The sequence below is a fragment of the Notamacropus eugenii genome, chromosome 1 (assembly GCF_028372415.1).
Source record: "Notamacropus eugenii isolate mMacEug1 chromosome 1, mMacEug1.pri_v2, whole genome shotgun sequence".
In the NCBI taxonomy this organism is placed as follows: domain Eukaryota; kingdom Metazoa; phylum Chordata; class Mammalia; order Diprotodontia; family Macropodidae; genus Notamacropus; species Notamacropus eugenii.
Window position 1 is genome coordinate 177,487,336 of NC_092872.1, and position 13,991 is coordinate 177,501,326.

The following is a 13,991-nucleotide window of genomic DNA, read 5'->3' on the forward strand; positions in this document are numbered from 1 at the left end:
CCCAAGAGCTCCTGCTTCTCTGTTGATCTCAGTGCCACCTAGAAAAGTGTTAGTCTGTGGGACCACTTATGAACCTAATGGATGGACTGAAGTATTGGAACTACATTCAGTGTGTTGCCTTTCCTATGTGGTGTAGGAGTCTGTCCTCCACATATTTCCAGTAGCCCAGTCTTTAGCCAGCAATGGAGAGAATTAGGTTAAGTATGCTTTGTAAGATAAAATGCATAATAATTATACAAGGGGCTTGAAACACTTAGTTCCACACCATGATTTCCAATTAGCTTTGTAACATGTGACATTCTGCCTGGTGACACCTGAGGAGTGTGAAACTACAGGACAGCTGGGCCTGATCTATATTTGTTTCCTTTGCTCATGGTTGGCATGTTACTATTTGGGGGAAGGAGTCATCCAGAATTACTCCAATATAGTTTTCCTAGGCTACTCTCAGAAAGCTGGCACTGAAAGACTGAAGATGAATTCATTTTCTTTCTTTGCAGAAATTCGGTGTCATCTGAGTTAAAAGAAGAATTTATGGATTCTTAAGTTAGAAGGCAAGTTTATATATAGTTGTAGTCACTTGTTTCTAAATCATGTTGGATTCTTAAAAACCCTTATTTCAGCATGCTGCATCGTAATGTGTCTGTCCTTGTAGACTAAGCAAACCACTTGATCCAAAAACTTTCTCTTATGTAAAAAACCAAAACAAAACAAAACATCATGGCTAATTGAAGATGTTTTATATAGGTATAATTTAATGGCAATAAATGACATAAATCATTTTCTATTCCTTTTTAAAATCAGTAGTGACAAGTTCCCATGTTATAAATAGGATATTTTGTCTATGCTAATGAAAGTTTTTGGAAGTGGTGGGAAGAGAGTGTTTAAGCAATATATCTTAGTCTATTTTAAGTACAGTGGTTAACTTAATATCCTAACAGTTTCTATAACTTAACATATTTCTAACATTTAGCCATGCTTTTATTGATGCATTTATATGTATATATGTATATATATGTATCTGTGTGTATTATATCATCAAATTTGCATATCTTGTGTCAGCAATCCAGATTGCTAACTGAAGATATTAATTTCGGAAAAGATTCTCCAAGCTTTTGTTCTATGATTTTCTCTTCTCCTCTTCCTCACACCCTTGATCCCTGGTAAAAGGAAGTAATCTGGTTGTATAGTCAGGTTGTTTTGATGGACTAATGAAGACTGGAACTCTCATTAATAACAACAGATCATATGTTTGTGTGCATATACATGCATACGCACATATACACATTTATGTGTATATGTATTTATACACACAGAGAGAGACAACAGGGTATAGTAGGTAGAATGCTAGGTTAAGATTCAGGAAGAACTAAGTTAAAATAACTTCGTGAAAGACACTGTGTGACCCTGACTTCTTGTACCCTTAGTTTACTCAAACGTAAAGTGGATAATAGTTCATTGGGTCATAGTGAAGGTTATATTGCAACACACTTTGTAAACCTTAAAGTGCTACGTCAGTGCCAGCTAGAATAAAATTTTTTGTATAATGCTTTGTAGTTTCCAAAGTACATTTCACACAACCATCCTGAATGACAGTACAAATAATGACATCTCCATTTTTACATGAGGAAAATGAGATTTAAGAGAGCTTAAATGCCTTTAAAATTATCATCCTAAAGCTGGGACTCAAAGTCTGGGGTTTTAAATTCTAAATTGTGTGCTCTTTTCTTTTTGTAATAGTTTATTACTTTTATTTTTAAATTAACATATTTAAAAAATTAAATGTCTCTCCTACTATATCCTCCTACGTCTCCCCTTATTGATCAATTTTTAAAAAATCTCTGTGGACATAGTCTGGTAAAACAGACTCCCACGTTAGCCATGTCCAAAAATTTTTCTGAATTTTGAGTTTATTATCTCTTGGTTTCATTTATTTTTATTCTTTCAAACTCATGTTTTTATTATCACTGATCAAAGTTCTAGGGACTTAAAAGCTATTTTTCTCTAATACTATAATTATATGAGTTGTTCTCCTAATTCTGCTCACTTTATCAGTTCATAAAAGTCCTCCCAGTTTCCTCTGAAATTGTCTATTGCATCATTTTTATAGCACATATATATAATATTCTATTATATATCAGAATACATATCTAATGGAATATATACATGTATAATAATTCCATTTTATTCATATGCCACAATTTGTTTAGGCATTCCCCAATATAAAGATACTCCTTTAATCTCCCATTTTTGTCCACCACTAAAAGAACTACTATACATGTTTTTATGATAGAGATCTTTTTTCTTTGATTTCTTTGGGGTGTAGGCTTAGTAGTGGCAAAGCTGGGTCAAAGGGGATACATTTTGCTAGCTTAGTAACTGGACTCCACTAACAGTATTACTAGTGTACCTGTTTACCCATAGCTTTACCAACATTTGTCATTTTATTCTTTTGTCATCTTTGCCACTCTGATAGATAGGAAGCAGAACCTCAAATTTGCTTTAATTCACATTCCTCTATTAGTGATTTAGAACATTTTTCATGGATGATTTATAGCAGGATAGCAGGCCTGCATAACTTTGGGCTGGTGGACACTTATGGCCCTTAAGCCATTTGTGGCACTGCCAAAGGATATTCTCTACATACAAAGGATGTTTTCCTCTACACCTTTCTGCAGGTGAGGGCTATAAGCTGCCCAGGGGTCACAAGTTGTGCAGGCCTGATTTATAGCCTGGATTTCTTCCTTTGAAAACTTCCTGTTCATATCCTTTGACTGTTTATCTACTGGGGAATGACTCTTGCTCTAATGTGTCTGAATCAGTTCTTTTCATCTCACTATGCTGCCTCTCATACACAACTCCATATCTAATATTTTTTCTCTTATTTTTTTTTAACTCTAGACAGTAACCATCAACAAAAACATTCATCCCAATGAAACAAAAGGTGATTGTAGGTAAAATCACAAACTTCATTCATATTTTTAAAAAAATGTATATTAACATTAATAAAAACATGCTGCTTACTTTCACTTCCCATTCTAATCTCTTTTTTCTTCTACATAGTTTTGGAGATTTTATTGCTCTTTTATTATTAATTTTACATAGTCACAGTCAATACTGTTGTTTTGCTTTAGGAAGTCAAAGGGCATGAACAGTATGATCATTCTTACTATATACTGCCACCTATTCTATATCCCCTAATTCCCACCTCTACCAGCAGTGAGTGGAGCTGTATGCCTGTTGAATTTTCTTAGTTTTAACGTTCTTTGCCATCTTAGCACAGGTGACACCTCAGAGGTATTGTCATTTGTATTTCTCTGATGTCTGGAAAGTTTGACCAATTTTTTCCATGATATCATTAATATTTATGAAGACATTTCTAATTAAACGAATAAAATGCAGACTCACAGAAATGTATTTTCTGAGACAAACAGAAATAATTCTTTTTTATTTGGCACTTTTGGGGGCTGCTCTGTGAAGTGAGATTGAACTGTTATTCAGGAAACGAGTAAAGACTAGGAAAGAAAATTGATGGCAATTCACAGACCAGAACTGCCTGCAGCTGAGTCTCATTGCTTCTTTTTTTTTTTTTAATTTAACTTTTAACATTCATTTTCACAAAATTTTAGGTTACAAATTTTCTCCTCTTTTGTCCCCTCCCCCCCCCAAACACCAAGCATTGTAATTGCCCCTATGACCAATCTGCTCTCTCTTCTATCATCCCTCTCTGCCCTTGTCTCCATCTTCTCTTTTGTCCTGTAGGGCCAGATAGCTTTCTATACCCCTTTACCTGTATTTCTTATTTCCTAGTGGAAAGAACATTACTCGACAGTTGATCCTAACACTTTGAGTTCCAACTTCTTTACCTCCCTCCCTCTCCACTGCTTCCCTTTGGAAGGCAAGCAATTCAATATAGGCCAAATCTGTGTAGTTTTGCAAATGACTTCTATAATAGTTGTGTTGTATAGGACTAACTATATTTCCCTCCATCCTATCCTGTCCCCCATTACTTCTATTCTCTTTTGATCCTATCCCTCCCCATGAGTGTCGACCTCAAATTGCACTCTCCTCCCCATGCCCTCCCTTCTATCATCCCCCCCACCCTGCTTATCCCCTTATCCCCCACTTTCCTGTATTGTAAGATAGGTTTTCATACCAAAATGAGTGTGCATTTTATTCCTTCCTTTAGTGGAATGTGATGAGAATAAACTTCATGTTTTTCTCTCACCTCCCCTCTTTATCCCTCCACTAATAAGTCTTTTGCTTGCCTCTTTTATGAGAGATAATTTGCCCCATTCCATTTCTCCCTTTCTCCTCCCAATATATTTCTCTCTCACTGCTTGATTTCATTTTGTTTTAAAGATATGATCCCAACCTATTCAATTCACTCTGTGCACTCTGTCTCTATGTGTGTGTGTGTGTAATCCCACCCAGTACCCAGATACTGAAAAGTTTCAAGAGTTACAAATATTGTCTTTCCATGTAGGAATGCAAACAGTTCAACTCTAGTAAGACCCTTATGACTTCTCCTTGCTGTTCACCTTTTCATGGTTCTCTTCATTCTTGTGTTTGGAAGTCAAATTTTCTTATCAGCTCTGGTCTTTTCATCAAGAATGCTTGAAAATCCTCTATTTCATTGAAAGACCAATTTTTCCCCTGAAGTATTATATTCAGTTTTGCTGGGTAGGTGATTCTTGGTTTTAGTCCTAGTTCCTTTGACTTCTGGAATATCCTATTCCATGCCCTTCGATCCCTTAATGTAGAAGCTGCTAGATCTTGTGTTATCCTGATTGTATTTCCACAATACTTGAATTGTTTCTTTCTAGCTCCTTGCAATATTTTCTCCTTGACCAGGGAACTCTGGAATTTGGCCACAATGTTCCTAGGAGTTTCTCTTTTTGGATCTCTTTCAGGTGGTGTTCTGTGGATTCCTTGAATATTTATTTTGCCCTCTGGTTCTAGAATCTCAGGGCAGTTTTCCTTGATAATTTCATGAAAGATGATATCTAGGCTCTTCTTTTGATCATGGCTTTCAGGTAGTTCGATAATTTTTAAATTGTTTCTCCTGGATCTATTTTCCAGGTCAGTTGTTTTTCCAATGAGATATTTCACATTATCTTCCATTTTTCCATTCTTCTGGCTTTGTTCTGTGATTTCTTGCTTTCTCATAAAGTCCTTAGCCTCCATCTGTGCCATTCTAATTTTGAAAGAACTATTTTCTTCAGTGAGCTTTTGAATCTCCTTTTCCATTTGGCTAATTCTGCTTTTGAAAGCATTCTTCTCCTCATTGGCTTTTTGAACCTCTTTTGCCAATTGAGTTAGGCTAGTTTTCAAGGTGTTATTTTCTTCAACATTTTTTTGGGTCTCCATTAGCAGGGAGCTGATTTGCTGTTCATGCTTTGACTTCATGTCTCTCATTTCTCTTCCCAGCTTTTCCTCCACCTCTCTAACTTGATTTTCAAAATTCTTTTTGAGCTCTTCCATGGCCTGAGCCCATTGGATGGGCTGGGACACAGAAGGCTTGATTTCTGTGTCTTTGCCTGATGGTAAGCATTGTTCTTCCTCATCAGAAAGGAAGGGAGGAAATGCCTGTTCACCAAGAAAGTAACCTTCTATAGTCTTATTTCTTTTCCCTTTTCTGGGCATTTTCCCAGCCAGTGACTTGACCTCTGAATATTTTCCTCACACCCACCTCACCTCCTGATCCTCCCAGCCAGCGTTTGGGGTCTGAGATTCAAATGCTGCTTCCAGCCTCAGGGCTTTGGGCGGGGGCAGGGCTGCTATTCAGTGTGAGATTAAGTTCAGATGCTCAGGTCAGGGCAGGGCCGCCTCACGGGCTCAGTTCCCTCAGGGAGTTTATGCACAGACCTTCAACAATGGATCCAGGCTCCCGCCTGCTTGGGGAGCCCCTGTCTGCAGCCGCCTCTCAGCTTCTACCTCCCGGGGGGGCCCGAATCATGGGGGCACCCCACTCCCCTCTCGACCCGCCAAAGAGCCTCTCTCACTGACCCCCATCACCTGTGGGTGGAGGGACTTGTGCGGCCGCTGGAGATCCCGTCCCTGAAGCCCGCTCGGGTCTTTTCTTCTCGGTGCCACGGCCGCGGCAGGGCTGTACTCAGCTCCCAGTCCCGGCGCCCAGTCTGCAGCGCGACGGACCTTTTGCGAGAGGTTTGCAGGTCTCTCTGGAACAGAAATCTCCCTCGCTCCAATGTTCTGTGGCCTCTAGGTGCAGAATTCTCCGTGAGTTACTTCTTTGTAGTTGTTCTATGGGTTGTGGGTTCGGACCTATGTGTATGTGCATCTTTCTACTCCGCCATCTTGGCTCCGCCCCCCTAGAGTTTTCTCTCATTGCTTCTTTAGCGCAAACCTTTGGTATCTTGGAACTAAATCTTTGGAATGCTTGGGTTAAGAGTTTTTTATCTAGTTTTATGGGCACAAGTAGAGAAAATTTAGGAGACCAAAAAGTATTCAGTCTTTAGTGTCTTATAGAAGCAGTATGTCATAGGGGTTACAAGTTCCAGAATTAGTCAGGATGAAGTGAGTTCAAACACTGTCTCTGCTATTTTCTATGTAAATAGTAAATTTACTATTAATAGCTATTTAGTATGTAAATATTTACTTTATTCTCTCTGAGCCTCAGTTTTCTTCTCTGCAAAATGGGAATAACAATACCCGTGGTTCCTATCTCACCAGGTTGTCGTAAGGTACTAGTGACAAAATGTCCGTAAAATGCTTCGTAAACTTTAGAGCGCTATATAAACACCAGTTACTGTTGTTATTAACATTTCTCTCCGTCACCCCCTTCCTTCCCTCTGAGATGATTTTTCAATTACTCTGTCTATATCTTTAAATATACACAGTTGTTTACATATTGTCTCCCCCATTAAGAATGTAAATTCCTTGAGAACATAGACAGTATATTTGCCTTTCTGGTTTCCTCAGGATTTAGCACAATGTGTTAGCACACAATAAGTGCATCATGCTTAATTGATTGACCAGATGATTATGACTTTATCCCACTTTCCAGAATTCCCTGTGTTGAGTTAAATCTCTGACCAGGTGGGATTTCTATGACTTGAACATCAGTAGGCTGTGGCCATCACAGTCCAACTCTCAATTGTTCCTTGGGGTATTTTCTGGGTTCCTGGATTTTGTTACACTAATGTGCCTAGACCATGACACACATGAGTCAAGGGGCCTCGCTTCCAGGCCACGCTCAGTCATAGTCTAACTGTCTGTCTGCCTTTAAGCTTCAAGGGTCTCTATTATCTCTTGTTCATTCTCAGCTTCATCATCTTCAAGACAAGAAGAATTGGGCTGATTGACCCTTCCAGCTGTCAAGTTCTACTTGTTGGGGAATGAGAGGGAATTCCCATGTTTGGGGGATTGTTTTGTCTTTCAGCACTTTGTCTTATTTTCAGCTGTTATCAGAACACTTAAGGGTGATGTATATCAGACCCTACTCTACCCTCATGCCAACCTTAGCTTTTTATATGTGATTTTATCAGTGTAGTAGACACCTAAAGAGGCAGGCTTTCCACTTTTCCAGAGGGAAGAGAGTATAGGATTTGGAATCTAAGGACCCCTGTTAGAATCCTATCTTTTTAGGCAAATCTCTTAACCTCATGGGACTTCAGTTTCTTTGCCTGGAAAATCTGATGGGTTGAACTCTGATTTCTAAGCTTCCTTCCCCCTTTACATCAATGGAGCCAACGCAGAAAAGAAGCTCATCTATGGTTTGTTTTTAAGAGTTGCCCAGGACACTGGGAGGTTAACTGACTTATCCATGGTCAGAGTTAATATGTGTTAGAGGCAGGATTTGTACTCAACTCTTCTTTCCCTCACTGATGGTCCCCGATACACTATGTCACATAGCCTCTCAACCAGGACTGTGCTGGAGCTGGCTGGATTGTTAAATTTTCTGTATGAGGGTTTATACCTCAGAAACTGGCAAAAGCTACAAATTGCCTATCAACTTGATTTGTTGTTTTGTTGATTTTCTACACTTAAGAAAGTGTTAATAGTACAGATTAAACTAATAAATGTGTCATACTGACTCTCCTTCACAGCCCCCTCCCCCCCTCAGCTGGTTGTTAAACATTTTTTCAATCCAATTCTGCTTTCAACACAAATTAGGTCATTTAAATGTTTAAATGTGACTTACCTAAACATTTATGTCATTTAAGTGTTTTGCTCTGCTAAGTGACAATGGGTCCCTCCAGAGTCTTGGTACCAACGAATTTCAGGTTTCCATAGTGACAATTAAGAAGTCAGTGTTCTGTCCATTTTGAGTGCCCAAGGCAAAAATAGTACCCTGGTTATAATTAACTCTGTACCTCACTCCCATTATCAGATGTATGTGACAAGTGGCAGACCCAGAAGGGTAACACGGGCAACAGAAAAGATATAAAATATCTGGCAACTATTGTAATGAGAATGAAGCTAGATTTTTCCTCTTATTTTTCAGTACCCTGAGGGTAGATACCAATTTCATTCAGTTTTTAATTTTTTCTTTTAATTTCTTTATTTTGTCACCCAGAAAAATAAAAAGACTTCTTAAGGACAGGGGACTATAACATCTTTTTCTTTGCATCCTCCACAGTGGCTAGGAAAGGGGACTTGGTGTGCAGTAAGTGGTCAGCTCTCTGACTATATAAGATGCAGAACAAATGCTGAGTTGAACTGATAGAGAATTTCCTATGCTACTGGATGAAATAACAAGTCCAGACCAAAACAACAACAAAATTAACTAAAACTATTATTGTGCATCTATCAACATCAAAGATTACCTTGCACTTTATGTTTAGAAAGTGTGCATCATGGGGCTGAATGTTAGATTGACTTTAGGAGATACCTGGGAACTTTTGTGAAAACTGTAAATAGCAGTTTGCTTCCTTGTCATTTGCCCAATATCATCCAGAGCAAGAATAGACCTTAGACTTCATCTCTTCAAACCCTCTCATCTTACAGACAATAAAACTGAGGCCTGAAGAACTAAATGACTTGCTAATAGCACAGTCTGGGTTTAAACTGAGGTCCTTGCTTTCCCCCCTCTATCCTGCTACTTCTATATCATATCTATATCTGTATCATATATCATCTTGAATCATAGAACATGAAGCTACAAAGATTCCTTTTTATAAGATGCGTGATTGCATTTAAGACTGAAGCCACTTTCTAGATTGTTTTCTTACTTTCCAGAAATTTTCTCTGCCTTTCTCAGGATCTTTTAAACTTTCAGTGACATTCACTATATTATCTCCAAATAATTAACACAACAGACCACTTCCAATCCAACCCAACAAGCATTTATCGAGCATTTCTCTATGAAGGTACATCTGTTATGTTTGAGGCAGCTGGGTGGTTCAGTGGATAGAGTGCTCTACTTGTAGCCAGGAAAACAAGTTCAAATCCTGCCTCAGACATTATTAGCTATGACTCTCCACAAGTCATTGTTTTCAGCCTCAGTTTCTCATCTATAAGTTGGGGATAATATTATCAGCTACCCCCCAGGATTGTTGTGAGATATCAAATGAGATAACATGTGAACTTTGTAAACCTCAAAGTGCTGTATAAATCCTGGTTGTTGTTGATGTTGGGGGATACAAAGACAAAAAAAGTAAAAGAACTCCTTGACTTCAACAAGTTTGCATTCTATCAGGAGGTTACAACTTATCGAAAAATCGATATAAACACAAGACTTTGAGACAAAGAGTACTAAAAAAATAGAAGGATCAGGAAAGGCTTCTTCAGAAAGGACCGCATTCTAGGCATGGGAAACAGCCTGTGCAAAGTCATGGAGGTGGGAGAAGGAATGACAAGATTGAGTCACAGCAAACAGACTAGTTTGAGTCCAGCAAACAGACTGGAAAGTATATGAAAGGGAATGATGGGAAGTAAAGCCAAAAAAGGTACACTAGAGGTAGCTTGCAAAGGAATTTAAATGCCAAACAGAAGTTCATATTGTACACTAAAAGAAATAGACACCGGGAGTTCTTGAGCAGAGTGACATGGTCACATGTACTTAAAGAAGATTATTTTGGCAACTGTGTGGAGTTTGGATGAGAAAGAGAGGAGGGAATGCTGGGAATCCATTTCTGCTTCTGTTAGCTTTCACACTCCCTCTTTTCTTGAAGTGTTTGTTAATGAATCAGGAAAGAATATCTTTCATCACTTCAAAGGCTTATTTTTTTTCAAACCCCACTCCAAAACAAGTTTCCTTCATGATTTCAAAGATTTGTATTGGTACATTTTCTCCTCAAGGCCTTAATTCAAAGCTACAAAGTTTTATCATCATTATCAGAAGACATTCTACAAATATAGCTCCAGGTCCAAACTACCAACAAGCTCCTTGTTATCTTTGAATTTTTATCAGAATTCTAGGCAGAAGAAACATTGAAAATGACATCTTTTGGTAGACTGCCAAAGCACACCATTCGCTAGCATTGTCTTTCAGAACTCAGGGCCTCAATGAAGCTTTGGGGGAGCCTTTGGAGGAGAGCAAAGATATTACCAGTCACATTCCACTTCTTCAAGGTGAGGTTCTGAATTGTCCAACAGTGCTATTCTGGAGTTTCTGCAGAAGTGCAAGCATACAAAAAACATGTTAGAACCAGTTAGAAAAGGTTGTCCATTTCTGCACGCATGGTCTCTGCAAGCTGTAGGTAAATGTATAACACCTTTGAAAGGTCAGTGACAATAAAACAATTTTCCAAACACCCATGACTTTTTTTCATGGTATCCTGCAGCATGAACACATTGGAGAACACATTCTTCTGCTTTAATTTTCAGTACCATCAGACTAGGACTGGGTGACTAGGCCCAAAGAGACTAGTTTTACCAGTATAGTCAGGGGTTAAATTGTGTTCAGAAATGAATCTCTTGAAAATCAAGATATTTTACAGCTTCTTGGTTTGCTGACTGTATGTTCAGAAAGGAGGTTTTGACATTTCAAAGTGAGATATAGCATTAGAATATGCACTGGAATCAATTTCTAAAAGTCAGTGGTATTTGCTTATGAAAATCTTATGCTTTGTCAGTGAGCATCATTCCAGATTTGTGCATCGACTAATCTTTGAGAACCACTTATAAAATATAGACTGGGTCAGGGCTTGGCAAATTCTGATCCCCTAGCAATTTCATCATGGTGCCCTAGAATTTTTGGTGCGATCTTACCTGAAATACAGTTCTATAGCGCTAGAAAAAAAAGATTTCCTCCTAAAAACTCTGAATGTTCTCCAGGTCATCCGGTTTTCATCAGGACCGGCTATATAGCTGACTCTTTTGTTATTAATTGTGTAAGATAACAGTCTGTAAACTTTATTAAGGCGATACTATGTACCAGGCACCATGCTAGGGATACAAAGAGAGGCAAAAACACTGTGCATACTCTCTAGGAACAAACATTCTCATGGGGATGATCACAAATGATCCTTAAAATCCATCAGAAATTCAGGAAGGGTAGATTCCAGACAAATTAACATTTTGTCTTCTTTACCCTCTAGCACCAAGAAAATCTCTACCGTTAATCTGTGAAGTTCACGAAGAGCAGGCACCTAGTCCAGGGCTGCTGCTACCATGGAAGAAAGAACTGGCCGGGCTCCGTTGTACAGTCGCGATCCAGCCCCTAGCCCTACTGCCAGCCAGGGCTTCAACTTCTATCACATGGATCTCTACGACTCTGAAGACAGACTGAAAATCTTTCCAGAAGAAAAAATTCGAATGAGAGGAGAAGTAGCAAAAGAACCAAAGAGAGGTGAGAGGGCCCCAGAGTTAAGTCTGGCCACCCATGATGTTCAGAAAGAAGTAGAAGAATTAGCACAGTACTATGGCATTGAAGACGATAAAGAACTAGGGGGGCAGATTGAGGTAGGGAGTGTGCTCCGGTCTGGGACCTCAGACTACCAGTCAGCACCTTCTTCTCTCCGATCCTACACGTTGCCCAAGAAGCGAGACCCAGGCAGAGAAGAGAGAGACTGGCAATACCTAGAGGAAGAGGCAGATGACGAGGAAGACAGGTTCCCTTCTTGGGGCTCTCGAGGTCAATACCAGGATTTACGGGAAGCTTACAGGTACACTCGGGGTCGCTCCAGTGAGGAATACGAGTGCTATGTCATACCAGAAGAAGAGGACGAGGAAGAAGCCGCTGATATCTTCTGTGTCACCTGCAAAATTCCAATCAGAGCTTTTGACAATCTTTTTGGTGAGCACAAGGAACATGAGGTGACCCAGCTTAACACCGCAGCGGAAAATGCCCGGGTAAATAAGACACCTCTTTTTCCTCCTGTTTCTATTTAAAGAATATTCCCATTGCCACTCATAATCCTTTTGTTTGACAGGAAGAAATTCATAAAAACATGTTCAAATTGGAAGAACAGATTATCCAAATGGAAAATTTTGCAAGTCACTTGGAGGAAGTTTTCATTACTGTAGAGGTAAGCATGAGCATTGTTTTTTTTTTTTCATTAACCTACCAATAGATGCTTTTTCAAAATCATTAATTGGTGAGTTAATAGTCATTACATGGTATGGATGCTCAACACAGATCTGATTGTAATAGTCTTACAGGAACTGGAGAAGATAAAGAAACTGTTGCTGCTCTCTCCCCCATGCAGGCTGGAGCTCATAGCATGGAGATTCTCGGTCATACACTTGAGCAGTAACTATCCAGCACAACTCCCTCATTTTACAGATGAGGAAACTGAGGCCAAAGGAGGTTAAATGATTTGCCCAAGATTGCACAAGTAGTAAGCCTCAGAGGCAGAGGCAGGTCCAGCTTCTCTAACACTAGAGTCTGCTCTTCAGTATTATACCTGGGGAAGAGGAAGAATCACCTCTCTGGAATTGCTTTGAAGGTGATGGAAATGACTTTGGCATGTTCCACCACATATGGAAATTAAGTTCTACCTGTTTACTATGCTCCATTGTCCTTTTTCCTAAACTAGCATATATGTTGTCCCCACTATAGAGGGAAAATTGTAACGAACATGCTTCCAGGTTATAGATTAAGACTGTTGATGAGCTAAATGATTGCACTCCCATAATGCAATGGATACAAACAACGAGCGATAGTGTCCTGTCCTAGGTATTTAGTTGGGCAGGACCTTAGAGCATATCTAGTCCCATTCTCTCACTTCACATATGGAGAAACTGAAGGCTTGTCTCTTGCAAAGTCCAGCTATATTTCCATAATTACTTACTTCCTAGAACTACTGGTGATGGGAGCAGGAACATGATCTGAGAGGTGATATCTGTGTTTTGGCTCCAAGAATCATACAGAAGACACCACCCACTCCCAGTTCCAGTGACTTATCTGGGCTTCTGAGGCATCTATCATATTACCCTGCTATCTGTATATTCCTGACATTTAACAGCTGTCAGTGAGGGGAAAAGTTGGCCAGTCAGCAATCTCACCAAACTTTTACTGGAGGAGGAGAGCCCAGGCTGGCAAACTGCTGAAGAGCATGCTTCCATGAAGGTCTAATTCATTATTTTCACTTGAAATCTCCCCACCACATGGAAGAACACATTAAATACATTAGTGAAGCATTTTTTTTAGGCACACCAGGATTCACCATTAAGAGCTTTCCATTGCATTGGGTTTCTCAATCAGCAGAGCTATAACTAGGACTGGGTGACCAGAGATTTTCCCTGGGACACCAAAATTGTTAGGGCACAAAGTATAGTTGTTATAGAAACTAATTCCCTCTCCTGAAATTTTTCTTAATGAATCTTACATTTTTTTGCATAATTGTAAGTTATGAAATTGATCTGAGAGCTTTCCTGCTGCCTGCCCTGGACATACTATGTCCCAACAAGATAAAACAGCTTGTTACAGTTCAATGCACCAACAACATCTGGTAATGGTACAGGGTGCTGTGAGGAAACAGAAGCATAAGGTAGGTTACCATCCTTGAAGAAACACCTTATCTAGTTGGGTAGGCGAGATATGAAACAAAAGCCAGCAGTGCAGGACTGAACATGATTAAGTACAA

The 13,991-nt window shown here is 39.3% G+C and overlaps 1 protein-coding gene across 1 annotated transcript in view; it reads left to right on the forward strand.

The window, feature by feature from the left end:
• The first annotated feature begins 380 nt into the window (after positions 1 to 380).
• Positions 381 to 13,991, forward strand: part of FSD2 (fibronectin type III and SPRY domain containing 2) — a 67,131-nt gene continuing 53,520 nt past the window's right edge. The window contains exons 1-3 of the mRNA XM_072619720.1: positions 381 to 551; positions 11,502 to 12,255; positions 12,336 to 12,431. Coding sequence (XP_072475821.1) covers positions 11,575 to 12,255; positions 12,336 to 12,431 — 777 coding nt within the window. The 5' untranslated portion in view covers positions 381 to 551; positions 11,502 to 11,574. The remainder of the gene's footprint in view (positions 552 to 11,501; positions 12,256 to 12,335; positions 12,432 to 13,991) is intronic.